This window comes from Saimiri boliviensis, chromosome 1 (genome assembly GCF_048565385.1).
Source record: "Saimiri boliviensis isolate mSaiBol1 chromosome 1, mSaiBol1.pri, whole genome shotgun sequence".
NCBI lineage: Eukaryota > Metazoa > Chordata > Mammalia > Primates > Cebidae > Saimiri > Saimiri boliviensis.
In genome coordinates this window covers 30,578,568-30,599,381 of record NC_133449.1, presented here as the reverse complement: position 1 = coordinate 30,599,381, position 20,814 = coordinate 30,578,568, and the positions used below count along the sequence as shown (strand labels likewise).

Here is a 20,814-nt window from a genome sequence, read left to right as displayed (position 1 = left end):
TCAGATTGAGGGCATCCTAACTCTCTCAGAACTGTCCATGGTGGAGCATGCCACTGATAGCAAGAAAGTCCACAGCCATGCAAAAGACCAGAGCAGAATCAAGAGGAGGTGTTGATTTTCTACGAAACTTGGGGCTCCATCTTTTGAACAAGTGCTTCCTAAAGCATGGTATACCTAGAACACTAATGTTGGGGGCTGTTGCTGGGGACTCCTTGATATAAAGCATTTATGATCAAATATTTGGATGAACGTTGCCTCCCACTCTTCCCTCCTCAGAGAATCATGATTCTTGTTTACTAAAAAACGTTCAGAGAAAGCCAAAACAAAGAAACCAGATGCACTGAGTCCACCAGAGCTTCCCATACTGAACTCCCGTCAGAAATGCAGCTTTGGACCACGTGTCTGTGGACCCAGTCTCTTTGGTCTTGATTCCTAAATTCTCAGGGGACTCTTCTCCACTATGCACTGCTTTTGTTTTGCACAAACCCTTTTGAAGAAAAAATTCTGCAATATAAGGGAAGGCTGTGTGGTGTATGAGAAGCTTACCAATCTGCAAAGCTGATTCTCCCAGGAAACAAGTAGGAAAGCTCAGCCAAGCCTTGTTTCTGTGTCTTAATAATAAAGAGAGGTGAACAAGGCAATCCCAAAGGGGTCTCCCAGCCTCCTGTAATCCATGATACTCATGTTGCAAGGCAGGAAAGGTCACCTCGTCTACCTCTTGCATTGCCTCAGGGACAAACTATTTAGTGAATAAAGAGATCCAAATTTTTAAGACATGTTATAGGGGTATGAAATGAAGATTTGCCCACCGCTGCCCTCTGTGGTGAATTGAACATGAAATGGGGATGTGTACCATGTCCCAGGGTAGTGGCTGGGGCAATGAGTTGCCTCTAAGGACATTGCCTGGAGGACAGCCAGGGTTCTGGGGTTAACATCCTCACTTCGGCCAAATAAATCCCGAGGGACCTTTAAAACTGGGAGTACCCGGGAGGTTTACTTCCTTTTCCACTGAAAGAATGGTCCCTTGGTCAGAACTCTGCCCTCTGATCACTGCTCAGCCATGTCCACCTCCCATGCCTGTGGATCAGGTCTAACCAGCACCTCCCATGCCACTCAGAGAACTGAGCCAGACCGCATCCCAGCCTACAGACCACAGACACAGAGTGGCGCAGTCTCCATCAGAACCACACACCTGCCTTCAGGAGAGGCACCCAGTGGCCCACTAGAGATCGTTGGTTCCTAAGGGCCTGAAGAATGAGAGTTGGTGAAGAGATGACGGGAACCTTTGCCCCACCCCGTTCTCCTCACCAAACGTTCTGCCTTCTCCCCAGTCTAATCCTTAAGCAGACATGGCTGTCAACCAGCTGAACTATTACCATTAAGCCCCATACCAGAAAGCTCTAGCTTTCTTGCAGGAACTTAAGATAGACACTGTCAGATGGCATGACCCCAGCGGGAGATGAGGGCAGAGGCTTTCTGCAGGGGCTGGCTCCTGGGACTCCAGCTGGCAAGCCACCCCAAGCACGTTCCGTCAACCCGGGACTGTCCTGAGCCAGTGCTGCAATCCCCTCGGACTTGTCCTCAAAAGATCTTCTCCCTCAGCCAGGTCATCTTCCCCAGGTGGAGGGATTCCCCACAGCTACCTGCCTGTTCTGGAACATAGCCCAGGCAGCAAGAGAGGAGGAGGTTTCCTGGGATCTCGTCTCCCTCTCTTCTCAGGCAGAGGCTCCCAGGCCTGTCCCCTCGGCCCCAGGTCCTGTCCTTCCCACCATCTCCCCAGTGGGCCCTGCACGAGCTGGTGTTTAGGCCATTTCTGCTCGTCTGTCTTTCCTCTCTTCCCTTCTTGCCCTTAGTCTTTGCCTTTGGAAGCTCTGGCTCTCCCAGCTTTCTTTTCTTTCTTTCTTTCTTTTTTTTGAGGTGGAGTCTCACACTTTCCCAGGATAAAGCACAGTGGCGCCATCTCGGCTCCCCGCAACCTCTACCTTCCAGGTTCCAGCGATTCTCCTGCCTCAGCCTCCCTAGTAGCTGGGACTGCAGGCATGCACCACCACACCCAGCTAATTTTTTGTATTTTTAGTAGAGACAGGGTTTCACTATGTTGGCCAGGCTGGTCTCGAATGCCTAACCACATGATCCACCTGCCTCAGCCGCCCAAAGTGTTGAGATTACAGGCGTGAGCCACGGCACCTGGCTGCCCTCCCAGCTTTCTTAGGGCTAGAGAGGGAAAGAATGACAGAAGGAACATGGGAAACCTCAGAGGCCTAACCACCACCCTCCCCAGCCTGCCTTTCTCTGCTTCACTCACTCAGACACACGTTTACATTCTCATTAACACACACACACACACACGCACGCAAAGTTCCTTCTTTTTCATGTTGCCTTTGGACATATTTAATATAGCAAGCTCTTGTTTTTGTAAAACTTTTCTCCTCCCACTGGTCTATACTCTGACCCCCGTGATGAGACCCCACCTGCTTGGATGGAGGCTTGTTCCAGAACAAGAAGTTCAGCCCAGGCCTTCCTGGGGACCTGCTCAGAAAAGTGAACGGCTGCCTTGGCCAACGTGCTTGGCCACTGGTGCTACTGGATCTGTCTCCAACCCTCTGCCACCCTCCACCGGAGCTTCCACACCAGGGCTCAGCCCACTCACCTCTGCAGCCTCCACAGGTCAGGCCTGAGAGACCCAGAATGGCCAGGCACACACTGGGATGCCCAGGTACCTGGGCCAGAGGTCCAACAGCTGACTCCACTGCCCTTTCTCTCCCCACCGTGTTGTGGCTAGAGGCAGCATAGGTGGTGGTGGGCTTTAAAGGGCTCCACCTGCGAGTCACAGCAACTGCACTCCCTGTTTTCCAGCCATGCCTTGAGAATTCACATCTGAGGGATAAGAAAGCAGGGTGATATTTGGACATAGTTCCGGCATCGTGGACACTGGGCCGGCGTGAGACTCTCCTGGTGGACTGTCCTCCCTGCGTCCTGGCCATCTCAGCCCTCCAGCTGTCTTCCTCAGTCTCCATCCCTGCTGACTGACTGTTCTCCACTCCCTTTCTGTCTCCTGGCCACCCTCTGACTTTCTCTTGGTGTGGTTGCTCTGCCTTGGCCTCTGTCTCATCCATTTTTTCTCTTTGTCTGCTTAAATGAAAAAGCCTAAGAAGATAGGCCCAGGGAAATCCTTTAAGAATAAATGGATTATATAAATGTGGCCTCAACTTCCAAAGAAACTTAAAAGAGAGAGAGAGAGAGAAAGGAGAAAGACCTAAACCCAGCCTTCTGTGATTCAAGCCTTTGGGAAGTGAGCAGGCCCAGAGCCTCGGGTCTGCCTGGCGAGTACTGGTCTGAACAGTGGCTGTCAAGACCCTGCATTTTAACTTGGCACATGGCAGGCCCTGACTTCCTAAGTCCACCGAATTTGTATTTGTTTCAGAAAAAAAAATTGAATTGGCTAAATGGGAAGGGCATCTCTTCTTCAAGCATGAAAAAAAAATCCATACCCAAAAATCTAAGCACAGATTAAATATTACACAGTGTTTCTGAGACTTGTACAGTTTTAGATCCCAGAAAAAAGAATGCTCTGCCTTGTTCTTAAAATATAGCTGAGTCTACTCAACCCTATTATAATTGAATGACACCTGTCAAATATCTCTGGGGAGGGGAAAGGAGGCGCTTTCCATGCAAAGACCAGTTTCAGTTTTTTGAGTCTTGGCACGAGCCTAAATTCAATGGAAAGAAATAATACTTTCTGTGGGTTCCTGTTTTATTGTCTAACAATATCATTGAGGCTACATAAGAACCTATAGTCTCAGTTCCAGAAATACGGTATGTTACAATGGAAAAGCACTTGGAAGAGCGAGACCAGCCTTCTTAGTGATCCAAGTGGGGAGACTGAGGCTAGGGGAGGCAACGAGGTGCCCAAGACCCATAGAGTTTAGTGGAGCTGCACAGACCCTTTCTGCCAGGCAAACCTTCTCTTGGTGACCCCCAGGGTCTCCAGAGAAGGACCCATCAGTGGAGCTCTCTGAGCTCCCTCACACCATGATTCAGGAAGAGGCTGGGTCCACACAGCAAGGGCAGTAGGGAGAGAAGAGGCTGGGGTTGCCCTGCCCGTGGAACCTCAGAAAGTCGCCTCTGCTTTCTGCCTCTCTTGTGCCAAACTGTTGATCTCCTTGGCAGTCAGCCCCAGTGCTGAACCCAGAGTTGCTGGCAGGCGATAGAGAGGTCTATTCTGAGCATTTACTTCTCTGGCACCTGTTCAAGGTCTACGTAGCTTTCTACATCTGAAGACACGAGAGAGGCTTCTTTCATTTCATTCATGGTCTCTTTCATGGGCCTTGGTGGATCGGAGGTTATCTCAGAGGATGAGAAACACTAGCTTACCTGCACCCCTCTCAGCCCTGATTAGGCAGCAAGTAGGACGCTCTTGGCAGGGACAGAGGCATGCTTTCCTCACAGGCCAGATCACCCCAGATTTGAAGCTGGGGCGGGACAGGAGTCAAGTCCAAGCATTGCCCAAACTTCTCCTGTTTCACCTTGAGCCCCAGTTTCCCCTTCTGCAAAGTGAGCCCTGTACAGTCTTCCTCTGAGGTCTGCCTTTCTGGGGGCCACTAATCCCACAGTGGTCTTCGGGCCACACAGGTGTGGAAACTCGCTGAGATGATTCTAAAGTGCAGAGTTGTTCAGGGACAGCGCTGGTCTGGCGGTTAAGTTCCATCTTCAAAACCTGATGTTGAAGTTCATTCTCACACTCACACCATCTCTTATAAGCTCTCTTAGAGAAATAGTCACATGTTCTTCCAGCTTGCTGTAGATTTGTAAATACACAAAATTTTCTGTCTTCTTCACTCTCTCTCCCACCCGTCTCTCTTCCCCCTCCTTCCTTTTCCCCCTCTTTGTTTTTCTTTCTCCTTCCTTCTACTCTCTTTCCTTGCTCTCTTCTCTCTCTCTGCTTCAGTCTCTCTCCCCAAAGCCCGGAGGTATGCCAAGGTGGTATATAGCTGAAAGTGGTTTGCACGTTTTATTTTTCCACTAGAGAGCAGTTAAGTGCCTTATTTTCTCCACTCGGATAGCTAAATTATTCTTGATGTGTTAAACAGTGTAATTAAACACACACACACACACACACACACACACACACACACACACGTGTGCAGGCCCCTTCCCCCACCCTTCCTTGTTCCTTGTCAGCAGAGAGTGTCAGCCCCAGCCTTCAAGCTCTGTTAGTTTTAATTTGAGTTGTGGAATTAGTAATGGGTTTTGCTGGAACACTGTTGTGGGAAATAGATTGCTCCTCGTGCAGGGTTTGGGCACCATTTCAAATGGGTATTTGTTAAGGGGAAAACCGTCCCTTGTCGTGTTCTGCTACATTACATCAGATTTATTTCCATTGTTCTGAAAAGCACCAGCCAGGAGAGGGCTGCATGCAGTACTCCTGGGCAGGGAACCATTGAATGCAGCTTCCTGTTTCTTAGCTGATTGAAAACACAAAATGCAAACAAAATTACCCTTTGTTGCTGGGATATGCTAGGAGCATCCTGCAGACAGGGACACCAGGGCAAACTGTCACTGGGGTGGGGAGGTGGTCCCATCACTGACAAAAAGTTGCTGAGTGGTTTGGTGGGCAAAATACGATGCTGAAGAAAAGCAGAGAGAGCCCAGCAGATTGAAGTTGGAAGGGATCTGCCCAATCCAAGGTCTCTTCTGGGCCCCCCGTATAGAGTCATCCAGCCCCTGCTCAACCATTTCCACCTAAGAGTGCTCACACCCTTCCTTGTTCAGTGGTAATTAATGTCATTAGCAGTTCTCTTCTTCAGTAACATCCAATAAGGCTGCATGTGAATATGTTTAAATGTAAATGATTTGAAATTGAATAAAAATTAAAATCCAGTCCCTGAATTGCACTAGCCATATTTCAAGTACCTGATAGCTACGTATGGCCAGTGTGGTCACTGTATTAGCACAGATATAGAACACTTCCATCATTGCACAAAGTCTAATCAAAATCACTCTTCCCCCACTATCTGATTCCCTCCACCCTCTGAACTGCACAGATTACATGTTCTTCCTTTGCTTTCATGTCCTTTCCACTGGACATGTGCTTGGCCTCAGGGACTCCTGGCCATCATGCAGGACAGGGTAGGCAGGGGAGGAAAAAGACCCCTGGGACAGGGTAGAGGCTGTGGGACACTGGCCCAGCTGGAGAAGCTGAGACAGCATGGTCTATGGCATGGCTCAGTGCCTAGGGAAGGTGTGCACCCAAAGTTTCTGCCAGGCAGGTGGAGGGGGTGACAGTTTCAACGCATGGAAAGAAGACAACTGTGAAACCTGGAGAGACCTGAGGTTGGGAATTCAGAGGCGACTGGCTGGTGTCTGGCATGCCCACCACCTGGTATAGGGTTGAAGTCACTGGGCTCAAGTTCAGGGCCAGGCAGGACACTCAAGGAGTTGCTAATAGACACAAGGCAGAGATCAATTTTCTGAACTGGAACATAACCTTGGCAGTCGGGGAGACTTAGGGGTTGGGAGTCCGGTTGTGGGGCCAGCAGTGGTTAAATATCTGCTCTCCTACAGCAGGTTTATTCTGGAGGGAGGGACCAGGGCTGCAGGGGCTGAGTCTGAGGGTCACTGTAGGCCCCTCAGTCTGCCTTTCTTCCAGTAAACATCTCTAGATCTCCAACTCTTCCTCCCAGGAAGGGACTTCCAGGCTTCCTGTCTAATTAGCTGGACTGCCTCCAGCCCAAATGGCACATTTTTGCCAATATGAAAACTTGCCACCTCTTTCAGGTGGATAAAACTCCATGCCAGGAGCCCATGCTTGCAAGCAGAGGGTTTGCCTCCCTGCCAGGCACCCTTATGTTACTCAAACACTCATTTTCAGATACCATTGAGAGCACCGATGAGCCTCTTGGAATGTAGCCCTAGAGCTGAACACAGATGTCCATGTGGGGTCAAGAGTGACTTTGTACAGGGTACTGGGGCTAGCCCATCCTAGAGCAGTGCCTTACTGCCACTGAAGCTGTTCAGAGCCTGTCAAGTCTTTCATAGTTTTGTCTCATTTTAAATAGAAAGTCAAGTGAGACATACAAAATATTTTCAAAATGAAATTTAGCCAAGATAGATCCTGCTCACTATTTACTTGCATAGTTAACTTTTTCAATGTAAAGACAGGTTTGCAATTTTCTTAGTTAATTTCATTTTCTTGGTCTTGAAGTCACTTAGAATTTTGATTCTGCTTTCTGCTTGGTTAATTGTTCTTGATTCCCACTATTAAAAATGATGAAAGAGTTTAAAAGGATCTTCATTTTTATTTCAACATCTTCTTTAAGGACTAAGATAAAAATGTGGAATAGGACAGTACATGGGACAGAGCTCTGTGACTGTTACAGTGCAATGATTCTTAGCTTTTCCACAACGATTCATCTCTAATCTCCAGGTCAAACTGTGAATTCTATTTACTACGCTGTATTCTACTTTACTATGCTACGTTGCACTGTACTACAATACTACGTGATATACGACCTACTCAGTCTAGTCTACACACAGGGAATAGGTGGAGATTTTTAACAAATACTTTTTAAAAATCAAGATATATATATATATATATATATATATATATATATATATATATAAATATATTATATATATATCTTTGAATTACATATATATGTATATATATGTGTATATATATACACATATATATATATATGTAATTCTCTTCCTTCAAAGTTGGGACTCTATTTTGGGGAAGAAAGGAAAAGGGAGGGAAAATTAAATAATTGGCTTTGGCAAAGCTATATTTGCTAATACGGATACCAGCTTTATTTCCTAAGTACTCAAAATATTGCTTTGCAAGTCTATTTCAGAATTTTGATATATATGTGTGAGACTTCTTAAAAATATTATTATAGAGGTATAAGAAATTTTTAAATCTGTTTTTTGGAAGAATGTGTTTATTATAATTTTTCTATTTTAAAAACAATCTCTTACAAAGTTTCCTAGATTAAATTTCCATAAGAATTCATATTGGCTCAAATTATAAAAATTAAACTTATAAGCAAATATTAGTAATACCTTTGTATTAGTGTAAAGAATATTGTTCATCAAAAGACACTGTAAAGAAGTGAAGAAGATAAGCCACAAACTGGGAGAAGGTATTTACAAGACATATGACCAACAGAAGATGAATATCCAGAGTGAGGAGTGAATTCCTACAAATCAATAAGAAAAAGACAACCTAATAGACAAATGGGCACAAGATATGAATATTCATTCCTCAAGAGAGGGAACATGAATGGAGAATAAACATATTGAGAGATGCTCAATCTTACCATTAATCAGGGAGACAATTAAGACCATAAGGAGCTCCCATTTACTCCCACGAGATGGGTACAAATAAAAAGCCTGTCAATACCAAGAGTTAGTGAGGATATATAGCAATGGGAACTCTTTTACACTGTTGGTGAAATTATAAAGTGGAACAATGCTGGAAAATAACTTGGCATATTTAATGAAGTTGAGTATGTGCATTCCCTAAACCCAGAAATTCTACTCCTTGTAATACAAACTAGAGAAATTCTTGCATGTTTATCAAGAGGTACATACAATCACATTTATAGCATAATTTTTCATTAAAACAAAGAGAAGAACGTTAAATGTCCATTGTGAGGAGAAGTGCAAATAAATCATAGGATAACATGCAGCAGTGAAATAAATGAAACTGTGCTACTTTTTAACCATGGGGTGCAGGGAGAAGCAAGTTACTGAAGACTATATAAGCTATATACAGCATTTAATTTTTGAAACAACTCTACTTAGAATATATAAAAACTGCAGATATTTAAGCTATAAACTCTGATGAGTTTTGACATGTGTGTACACATGTGAAATCATCACCATGCTCAAAATAGAAAATATTTATATCACTCCCAAAAGTTTTCTCATAACCCATTTCTCCCTCCACCCCCATTTCTGAGCAACCACTGAACTTCTTTCTGTCATGGTAAATTGGTTTGCATTTCTAGGATTTTACATAAGTCATATAATATGTATTCTACTTTGACTGGCTTTCACATAGCATAATGATGTTAGAGATTTATTCATGTTGCATGTATCAATAATTTATTTCTTTTTATTGCTGAGTAGGACTTTATTTTATGGGTGCATCGCAATTTCTTTATTCATTCACTTTTGATGGACATTGGATTGTTTCCAGCTTTTGGTTATTAAATATAAGTCTGTTTTGATTATACACAAGTCTTTCTATGAACATATGCTTTCATTTTTCTTGGGTAAATTCCTAGGACTGGAATGGCTGGATCATTTTGTAGGTGTATGTTGTAACATTTTAGGAAAATACCAGTTTTCTAATGTAGTCATACCAATTTACATATCTACTGAAAGTATATGAAAGTTCCAGTTTTCCCTCTCCTCATAAACAGTATAATTGGTCTCTTTGAATTTTAGCCTGTTAGAAAATGGCCTATAGTGAGCTCTCCTTGTGGTATTAATTTGCATTTCACTGGTAACTTATAATATGGAACATCTTTTCATGTTGGGTTAGTGCCTGTTTTTATATATTCTTCAGTGTTTTGTCTATTCAGATCTTTGGACCATGTCAATGGATTTTTTTTTTCCTTATGATTGATTTGTAAGAGTTCTTTATATGTTGTGGATTCAAGTCCTTTGTCTAATATATGTGCTACAAGTATTTTCACCTGGTCTGAAATTGGCATTTTTGTTTTCTTAATGGTATCTTTTAAGCTTTTGATGAAGTCTAAGTTATCAATTTTTTTCTTATTATCGTTCATATTTTTTGTATTCTATCAAAAACACATTTACCTACCCCAAGTTTGCAAATGTTTTCTTCTGAAAGTATTATAATTTAAGTTTTACCTTTAGGTCTATGATCATTTTGACTTGGTTTTTGTGTATGGTGTGAAGTAAGATCCATGTTTGTTTATACTTTTCCCATATAGAAATCCTGTTGATCCAGCACCATTTTTAGGAGGGGAGGCAGGAGGGAAGACTTTTCTTTCTCCCATTGAATTACCTTGAAACCTTTCTCAAATTAATAGGCCATATATGTGTTGATTTACTCTAGACTCTCTGCCTTTCTCCATTGATCTATTTGTCTATATTTTTGTGAGTACAGTAGCTTTATAACATGTATTAAAGTTGGGTTGGGTAAGTACTTCAGTTTTTTCTTCTTTTTAAAAATGTCTTTGGTTAATTTAGATTCTTTGCATTTAGATGTAAATCTTAGAATCTACTTATCAATTTCTAACAAAAAAAAAATGCTAGAATTTTGGTTGGGATTGTATTGAACCTCTAGATCAATTTGGAAAAAACTGCCATCTTGGCAGTATTGAGCCTTCCAATAAACGAACCAGATATATCTCTCCATTTATTTAGTTCTTTAATTTTTCTCAGCAATGTTTTACAGTTTTTATGTAGTTATCTTTAATATCTTTAGTTAGATTTTTTCCCCCAAGTATTTTGCATTTTGGATGTTACTATTCTCCTATCGTTTGTTACTATCACATAATAATACAATTTTCAAAATATTAACCTTGTATATTGTGATGTTACTAAATTTAAGCATTAGTTCAGGTAGTTGTTTTGTAGATTTCCTGCAATCAAAATGCCAAAATAGGACCAGTTCTCTCCTTGTTTCTGATCTTTTTACCTTTAATTTTCTTGTTGCATTGGCTAGGACCTTCATGATGGTGGTAAATAGAACTATAACAGTGGGCATTCTTGCCTTGATTCTGATTGTAAAGGGAAGAAAATGCACTTTCCATCATTAAATATGATGTTAGCTGTAAATTTTTCAACAGATACCCTTCTAAGGATGTTACCTTCTATTTCTAGTTTTCTAAGAGTTTTATCATAAATTATGTCTCTGTAGCTTTTTACTGTGGTAGATTGCAAGTGGATTTTAAAACATATAAATCAACCTAACACTCCTGGAATAAACCCAACTTGGTTATGATGTGGTATCTTTCTTCTTTTTTTTTTTTTTTACATTATTGAATTTGATTTGCTAAAATTTTAAGGCTCTTTGCTTCTCTATTTATGAGGGTATTGGCATGTAATATTTTTTTCAGAAAGAAGTTTTCTTTATGTAGTTTTGTTTTTAGTATTTTGCTGAACTGATAATAATAAGTTCAGCAATATTTCCCTTCTCTAATTTTTGAGGAAGTTTATGTAAGATTAGTGGTATCTGAGCCTGGGGCTTTCTTCTGGATAAAGCTTTTGATAGTAAATTCAATTTCTTTACAATATATGGCATTATTCAGATTGTCTGTTTCTTCCTGTGTCAACTTTGATAAATTGTATTTTTCAAGAAAGTGATTCATTGTATGTAACTTAGCAAATTTCTTGGCATTGGGTGGTTCGTGGTATTCTTTTATTAGCCCTTCAATGTCTATAGGATGTGTGGTGATATCCCCTTTATCAAATGTTAATATTGGCGATTTATGTTTTCCCTCTTTCACCCTTGATAAAGTTGACTAGGGGTTTATCAATATGGTTGATCTTTCTAAAGAAGCAGATTTTTGCTTTGCTCATTTTATCTGTTGCCTGTCTTCTGTTTTATTAATTTCTGCTCTTCTCTGTCTTCCGTTTTATTTATTTCTGCTCTTGTCTTTCTTATTTACATCCTTCTATGTCAGGTCTTCCTAATTTTCTTAGGATATTATCTTTGATTCATAACTTATTTAAAAGTGTGTTTAATTCCAGATATTTGGGGTTGACCTAAATATACTATTATTGAATTCCACCTGTGAATTTTCACATAGAAGAAAAACACACAGTTTGGGGGAAAAAGAGAAACTGAGACAATAAATACTTTTATCCTATTTCTGGGTTAATGTAATTTAGGTAATTTACCTGTATATTACTACAACTATTTCTGAGAGAGAAATACAAGCAGGTTAGGACAAGATTCGAGTCAGATGAATAAATAATAATATCTTTTCACAAAATATTTCATGGTTTAAATATCCTTCCATATATTTTCTTGTTTGATTTTTCAACAAAGTATCATTGTGCCCATTTGACAGCTGAAGAAACTGAGGTGCTTAGTATGTATGGGACAGAATGAGAACTTGAGTCAGGTTGTTCTGAAGTCACTTAATTCTTGTGCATCTTTTTCATGAAATGTTAATAAAAGTTCTTCAATAAAAGGACTTACTGGTTGTATGTGGGAAACACTAGAAGCAAACTTAAGTTTCTTTATCCAAGGACTTCTTGGAGCTTTTTGTGAATTTCCCTAAAGACTATTCAGTATCAGATATTTTCCAAAATAATTTGACCTCATAATTTGTTATTCGTGGAGTGTTTCATGAAGCAACTGCTTCATAGGACACCTTCAAGAATTGCTGATATGTAACATTTAATCTGCTGACACTCATGAGATTTTATTGAATACCTAATCTGCGCCAAGCCTGGTGCTAGGTGCTGGCAGAGTAAAACATTGTTAAGACATACTCAGTGGTATCTAAGACATTTCTCCCATTAAGGAGTCCTCATCATTTTTTCATTAATTCAAATAATGTTTACATACTTATCACTGTTGCTGCTCTGCTATTTTTTCCTGTGTCTGCTGGCATCCTGTATCTATTCTCTGAGGACCTTACCGACATGACCCAATTCACGTTTGATCTGCACACTCCCTGAAATATGCAGCCAGGGCTAGGAGAGTTGTTGTACCAGGCTGGGGTTAGTCACTGCCATGGCCTGAATTGTACTCTCCCACACACAAAATCATATGAAACCCTAACCCCCAACATGATTGTATCTAGAGATAAGGTCTTTGGGAGGCAATTAAGCTGAAAAGAGATAATAAGAGTGGGGCCTAATCGTGATCTTATAAGAAGAGGAAGAGGAAAAGATCTCTTTCCCACCCTCCACCACATACTGGCACTCTGATATCTGACTTCCAGCCTCTAGAACTATGAGAAATAAATCCTGTTGTTAACCTATGTATGCCTGGTGTTCCATTATTGGAATGCTAAGCATTGGGAGTTATTTATATCTTGCTCAAGATCACCACCAAAGTCTGATTGCAAAAATTCAAAAAATTGCAACCTCAGGCATAAATGAGGTTAAGCCCTGCAGTCTATGGTGTTTTGCTATGGCAGCCCGAGCTCACTAAGTCACCCAACTCAGCCGAGGACACAGGGAAGCTCATTTCATAGACACCATGGGGAGCTGAAGAGGCTTTGTAGCCACCAGCCGCAGCTCCTGCTTGCTTCTCAGCCTAATTCTGAGCCTGACTCCTGAGCTCACACAGCTTCTCACATGAAGAACTTTATATCAATTATTTTTGTCATGTTTCTAGCTCCTCGTGTGTGTCTTTTCTTGCAATACCCAAGAGCTCCCCCAGCAGCAAAATAAACTTTATCTCGAATATTAGGTAGGCCCTTCATCAATTTTGTTTACCCTTAAATTAGCAAAGCTGAGTCTTCTCCTGCCTTCGGCTACCCTGAAAAGTGAGACAAATGAGGTAGAGAAGAGAGCAAAGAAACAGCTCTCCTAAAAGTCACAGCAGGAAAATCAGGTGGTCTCTTCTGCTGTGCACAAAAGTGAAATGTCAGATGCTGTGGACCCTTCCTGAGAATGTGAGCCTACAGGCTGTTCCCTGGTGAAGCCATCAGCAACTCAGAGAAAGAAGAACTGTGTGTGTGGAGGTGGAATAAGCTTCCTCTGTTCCCCTGCCTGCTTCTCCCTTCCCCATCAAGAGTCTCCTCCCAGAGCAGCCCACCTCCTCCGGCAGCAGACACCCAGCCTACCACCTGTCCCCAAACCTTCCCTTCCACCGGGCCTGGGCAGCCCATGCAGTGAGTGCAGAGCAGCAACAGAGTCCAGGGCCCATGTCTGACTACCCACCCTGCCCCTCACCCTGCAGGCCTCTCTGAGCCTAGCCTGTCCTGGGTATGAGCAAGTCCTTGTCTCAGACAGTGTTGGGCCTCTGCACAGTTCTTTCCTGCTCAGAATAGCAATGATCGTCATTCTAATAACCACCATATATTGACTGCTTGCTATTTACCAGTCACTGTGCTGAGTGTTCTATCAGCCTGGCTTCGTATGAGTCTCACAGCAATCCTATGACGTGTGTAATAGTACCATCATCTCTATTTCACAAATGAGGCAAGTGAATCCTAGAATGGGAATTCCTAGAGTCTGGCCAGTTCCCTACCCAGTAGTGGACAGTGGGGCCCCTCCAGATGGGCTGGAAACCAACCCCCACATGTAAGACCTCTGTATGATTCCAACGGAGAAATGAAGCAAAATTCTTTAGAAATTCATTTTTTACATGCAATTAAGGGCTACTTACAGGCAATCCCATAATTGTATTATTAAAGCTAACCACAATTTGGTTTTCATAAGCAAAAATTAGCTCATTGCTAGAGTTTATCATACATTATAATTCAATATTTTCTTGAGAGGTAGGAGGCTTGGCAATACTATGCTGGTTCCACTGTCCCTGAGCACACACAGAGAACTGGTGGACCCATGATTTTCACAACTCTTCATTACCAAGTGCCATTGCCTTTTGTCATGAATTGACAAACAATTTCTATCACTGTTTTCTTACTCTGGAATGATACCTTGCCATTTTAGCTTTATCACTACTTAATTTGTTGTGGGTCTTCTTTTTAACCCTGTTGTGAGTGGTGAAGCATACTGAATATTTTGTGCCATTATTCTCCAAGTACTTGATTGAAGAAATGGACACATGCATTAGGTTAAACCAAACGGAACTGTCTGTATTTAACCATTTCTTACCTTAGGTTAAACCCTATGAAACGGACTATATTCAACCATTTTTGACCTACAACAATGGCAGTTCTGTATGTTTCAGTCTGATAGTTCAAATGTAGATTATTCATATCTTGTTTGTGAGACAGTCGTAGGCACAATTTCCTCCAAATATGCCTGCACAAGGACACTTCACTGGTGGTATTCTGCCTATGAATTTGTGCCCATCTAAATAAATTGCCACATGCTATTACAAGGTAATTGTAAGAAAATTGGTAAGTTATGAAGTTTACATATATTTTTCTAGGATTCAAAATTTGGATTATGAGTTCATATTTTTTCCTTAGAATGTATTCCTTTATAGTCCTCGCTCGTTCATTATCACCTGCTTCCTCTTCCACTGTGAAGTGGAAATGGGTAGAACACAAGCACCTTGGGATTTTTTGTGCCACCTTCACAGACCCTGGTCAAAGAAGCGTGATAAGGCCTACTCTAAGGGCCAGAGAGGTTTTTCAGTTCCCATAACTAGGAAGTATGAATTCAGGATTCCCATCCATGCCAGCCTCACAGATGGAGGATGTGATACATTTCTGGTAAATGGCATCAGTTACATTCCTGTGGCTGACTGAGCACACACAGAGAACTGGTAGACCCATGATTTTCACAACTCTTGAGGTTAACAAGAGTTAACCTCTGCCCTCCTTGTTAATTCCTGAGGGAAATTGGAATACTAACATGTATTGAGGGACTACTGCATGCCTACCGCTCAGTTAGTTAGGTCAAAATTTGTTTCATATCATAACAAACCCCAAGAGATTGAGATTGTCAATTCATACAGGTGGAGAAATAGGTTTACAGGCTTGAATACTAGCTCCATATTGCAGAAGTAGTATGTAGACCATGAAAGCAGAAAGCAAACTTCAAAACCCGTGTGATCGTTCACTGTACTATCTTTTCTTTTTTTCCTCCCTATCCCCCATACTCAATTCTTCACCTGTGAAATTACACCAAATCTGTCCACATTCCACCATCTTCCCTTCTGATACTCCACCACCATCTCTCCTGTGGACAAGTGCAGCAGCTCCTGGCTTCCTTCCTACATCCAGCCCCTGCCCACATCCTCTCTCTTGTCCCCGGATTGCTCCTAGCAGCCCCATTCTATGTACAGATCTGATCGTGCCCCCACCTCTTCAACAGCCCCGCAGAGCTTAAGGGGTATAAAATATTCCCTTACCCAGCTTTCCAACCTACCTTTCTGGCCATCTTTTCCAACACATCCTACCCACCCCCACCACCCCCACACCACCAAACCTTCCAACACCCCTTGACCTTTCCAATGCAACTCCTGGGCCTCTGGGTACTTGCTACTTAGGGAAGCTGTGGGCCCCTCTATCAGTTCTTCACCTGGCAGTGTTCAATAAATGTTCATGAGGTGTACTAGTACCCCATAGCCTCTTGTGCACGTGACAGCGCATTGGAAAGCTGTTTTGTACAATAGATTGAAAGCTTAACTGGGAATGAGGTTGCTTGAATCCTAGTTCAGGCTCACTGGCTGTGCCACCAGGGACAGAGCAGACTTAGTCTCAGTCCCCTGGGACCTGTAAAAGGTGGTATATCAGATTGCCCTTCTGGGGTTCACATCTGATGATGAAAAGGACTAGGCTTATCCTGAAAGTTATCCCTTTTTCTCAACAGCAGCAAAGGACCTTGGAAGTCTTCTAAGGAGAGTCATGGCATATAATCAGGAGTCTTCAGCAGAGACTTCCATCATCAAGTTCAACAACCAAGACTTTACCACCTTGTGGAATCACTGTCTGAGCATGGGCCAGAAGTTTGAAGATGAGACATTTCCTGCAGCAGATTCTTCCATAGGCCAGCAGCTGCTCCAGAGCAAACCCATCTCCAGGGTGCTATGGAAGCGGCCACGGGTGAGTGAGCCCCACAGGGGCATACTCAGGTCCAGGGTCCTCAGAGCTGCCTGCCATGGCACTTCCAGGCAAAAGGAGGCTTGAAGTCATGGAGCCTGGAGGCTAGGCCAAACCAAACTAGAAGGAGAATGAAATTCACTGGGTCCCTCTGCTCCAATGTTGTAGCTACTCAGCAGGATGGGAAGACGCTATAGCAGGAACCAGGAACCCAGATTCCTGAGTTCTAACCCAGGTCTAACACTAAGTATATCACTAAATTAAAATGCTTCAGTTTTTCATCTAAAAAATGGGAAACCATAGGTTTTCCATTGTGAAGATCGTGGTTGTTGCTTTTTGGAGTCTCCTCCACCCCTTAATTGAACCCCCATCTATTGCTCTGTCACCCTTTCTTCTCTTTGGGTATCCATATCTTTATATTCTTTTTTCCTTCCTTGTTAGAATTTGCTCAAAGGGAAGATATCAGGTCAGTTGTTTACAGTACAGGATTAATTCAAATAATTGCCTCCCCTCTTTCTTTTATATTCACATTCTCCATCTTTGAGAAGCTTGACCACTTGTAAGAGAATTTTAGACGCCAACTGTAAAATTAGGGAGATACTGCAGGGCAACATTCAGACCACCCTGACTCAGCTCTACCTTGCAGCCAGGTGAGCCCTGCTGGGTTTTCTGGAACTATCTCAATTTTAGGGCATGACAACACCACAGAAAATTTCTCAACTGACTCATTCTGATAATCTCATCAGGACTACTGCTGATGCAAAGCACCTGGATAAGGACCACTCTAAGTACCCGGCTGCCCAGACCTCTATTCATGCTTCTGCAGGTTGCCAGCATAACCTAGAGTGAAAGAAAATGTTATAATGTCTACTAAGCTAATCACTGTAATATCTGCAACAATTATTGAGCATAATGCCAAACATTGTCCAAACACTTCCCATAAAGCCAAGGTAGGTTTTAGAGTAAAGGTATTTTCTAATGATGGCTATTAAGAGGCTGTGAGGTCCCCTAACATATTTGTCTGGTCTGTGGATATCTAATTCAGTTCTGCTGAATGTGGGAGGGAGAACTGAAGACATCAGGCTCTTGGAGGTGACACCTTTTGCCCTACATGGGGACAGATTTGAAGCTGTGGTGGAGGGAAAGGTTAGTGGGGATCAGGTAGGGTTTGGGTTGCTGTTTAGAGAAAAACGGGGTGTTTCAGCCTTCCAGGATCCTCTTATCAGCCATTGGCAATAAGTCCTCAACAACGACTCTTTTCTTCTGTCCTTTACCTCCTAAGGAGAGCTGAAGCAGAGAATACTATTTAAAGAAGTTCCAAGGGGTCATTTTTTCACCTTTGCTATTTTCAGAAGCTGAGATTACTTTTTAAAGTGATGGGATTTTTTTTTTCACAAGATGCTGAGTAATAGATGTGAAACCATATTTGTAGCGTTTAAGAATATATAACACTTCTCTTGAGAAAGGGTTGAGAGATTCTAATTACCTGATTCTCATGGCAACTCAACTTGTGATGTCTTTTGGGGACAAGGAGAAACTGAGGCAAACAGAAGTGGAGTTACTTACAAAGAATAATTCCAGGAACCCAAAATAGAGGCAGTCAGGGGCCAAATCTATTTTTCTCGTTACTAACTTCCTCATCCAAAAGTTTACCTTAGCTCTGCCGGCAGGCTGGGTATGGGGGGTGGGTGGTAATTTTCATTCTGACATTTCTTTTTAAATGTCATATTTCTTTGTCTTTCTTATCACAACTGGCAAGGCTTACCTTTGTATAGTACTTCCCAGAGTTTTCCATGTGTCTTCTCGTACTTTGTTTCCTTTGTTTTCTCCTAATTTTATAGAAGAGAAAACTGACATTCAGACAGGTGGTGTGACATGCCAAGGTGACATGATTAGCAAGAGAAGGATTCAGAATTTAAATGAAGATTCCTTCCACCTGCTGCACTTTTCCTCCCACTGACTGAAGTGCCTAACAGGGACTCTTAGAATTTGGATGAACAAGTACATGAGTGAATGGATGAATGAAGAACTTTACCTACAGTGTCTGATACATGTTTCAAGTTCATATGTACAAGAAAGAAACCTTGAGTCGACCTATTTTCCAAGTAGAACAGTAGAGGAGCCAATGTACTCACCCCTTCGACACTGTGATGTCCTTGACCCACACTGTGCAGCTGTGACTGCAGAGAGCACTGGAAGACAAGCCATGCCAGCCTGGCCCAATCCTAGTAGTGATGGCCACGACCCACAGAGTGCTGACCATATGGCAGGCCTGGCTTTAGGGGCTTTGACTTGTCAATCCTCCCAATAACTCTATGATAAGGTACTATTATTCACCTCATTTTGCAGATGAGAAGCAGAATCAGATATTAGGGGGACCTGCCCAAAGTCACACAGTTAGATGATAGTAGAGCTGGAATTTGAACTCAGGAGTCTGATTCCAAGACCTGAGTTCCTAACACCATGCTGCATGGCCCCTGGAAGGCCTCATCATAAGCTCATGTCCTAGTCTGGGCTCCTGCCTGTCACTTCTTAGTAATGTTTTTTGCGCCAGTAGAATCTTCTACCTCATGTGAGTAAACAGGAATCAATCCCTCTCTAAAGTTGATATCTCTGTGTATGTTCTGCCCTTTTTTCCATGTTTAGGGATAAAATGATACCTGTACCACATCTGATTAAGGACTAAATGAGTTCAATACTAGAACAGTGTCTAGCACAGTGTAAACACTAGTTATTGTCACTGTGATTAATTTGGAAGAATGTCATAAGGTAGCGGCCTCAGGGCTATACCCTGGGATTTTTGGGCTTTTACAGTCCAGCCATCTCAGCTTCAGCCCTTGGCCAGTTTCAGAAAACTCTTACAGGGGGAAATGTGGGTCAGAGGAAACTATTTAGGGGCTGAAAGTAGGCTGGCAGGGGTTATAGGAAATGCCTTTCTTCTCTTATTCTGCTTTCTTTTTTTTTTTTTTTTTTTTTTTTGACAGAGTCTGGTTCTGTCACCCAGGCTGGAGTAAGTGGCACAATCTCAGCTCACTGCAACCTCCACCTCCTGGATTAAAGTGATTCTCTTGCCTCAGCCTCCAAAGTATCTACGATTATAGGAATGAGCCACCATGCCTGGGTAATTTTTGTATTTTAGTAGAGATGGGATTTTACCCTGTTTGCCAGGCTGGTCTTGAACTCCTGACCTCAAGTGAGCCACCCACCTTGTCCTCCCAAAGTGCTGGGATTACAGGCATGAGCCACCACACCTGGTCTCATGTTCTGCTTTTTATCACTATTTTTAGAAGGTTGACTCCCAAGCTATAGCTTGCTGAGTGCCTGTCCAGAGAGATCTGACCAGTGCCCCTTAAACTTCAACTCTGTAATGGCTGAGGTAGCACCAGGGTGTTTAGGCCATCTCCACACTCTAGGTTTCTCCAGACAATGAGAAAGCTCCTCCTGTAGGCAACTGATAAACCACCAGAGATATCATTCTGTCTTGAGTTTTTATCCAGCTTGGCAGGTTCAGCACTAACCCAAGAGTCAGGGGTAGAAGAACCAAGCTTAGTTTTCTATGCCTGGTGCAGAAAAGTTGTTTTGTATCCTATACCTTTCTCTGTCTCTTCCCCACCATCTTACTTTCCCTTTCCTTCCTCTAGCTCTCGTCCTCCCTTCCTGTAACAATTCACCCAATAATCTAATCCATTTGCTGCTGAAACGTTTTCTGAAGTAGAAGGAAGCCCCGTTTTCATCTTGCCTCATTCTTTTTCCAAGCCCTTCCCCTCCCCTAGTCAGGCTCTGTAACAGCCCATGACAGTGCCCTGTGCAAATGGCACTGAGAGGACCCGACTCCTCATCAGTCTCAATGCTTCCTACAACCCCAGTCTCAGCAAGGGACAGGGTTAAGGATTACACTTACACATGGGGTATCTATGTGACATTTCCCTGAGCTAAATTTGGTACTTAGAGTGGATCTCTTTTAGGAGAATTTTTACTTCATGGATAATTTATCAAGCATGTACATGTGTGAAGTATTATGCTAAGCACTTTACATGAAGTCTTTCATTTAATTACCCTCACAGTCCTGTGAGGTAGATAATATTATCATCCTCATTAAATTGATCAGCATCATCCATTAGAACATTCTGTG

The 20,814-nt window shown here is 42.5% G+C and overlaps 1 protein-coding gene across 8 annotated transcripts in view; it reads left to right on the top strand.

Annotated features, from left to right (window-relative positions):
* CAPN13 (calpain 13) overlaps positions 1-20,814 on the top strand; it is a 175,878-nt gene that overhangs the window by 92,206 nt on the left and 62,858 nt on the right. For 6 of the 8 annotated variants that reach the window (XM_074395684.1, XM_074395679.1, XM_074395681.1 and 3 more), the window contains one exon: positions 16,453-16,685. In XM_074395684.1, the coding sequence (XP_074251785.1) occupies positions 16,488-16,685 (198 nt within the window). In that variant the 5' untranslated portion in view covers positions 16,453-16,487. The remainder of the gene's footprint in view (positions 1-16,452; positions 16,686-20,814) is intronic. The other 2 variants (XM_074395689.1, XM_074395688.1) reach the window with 1 other exon arrangement.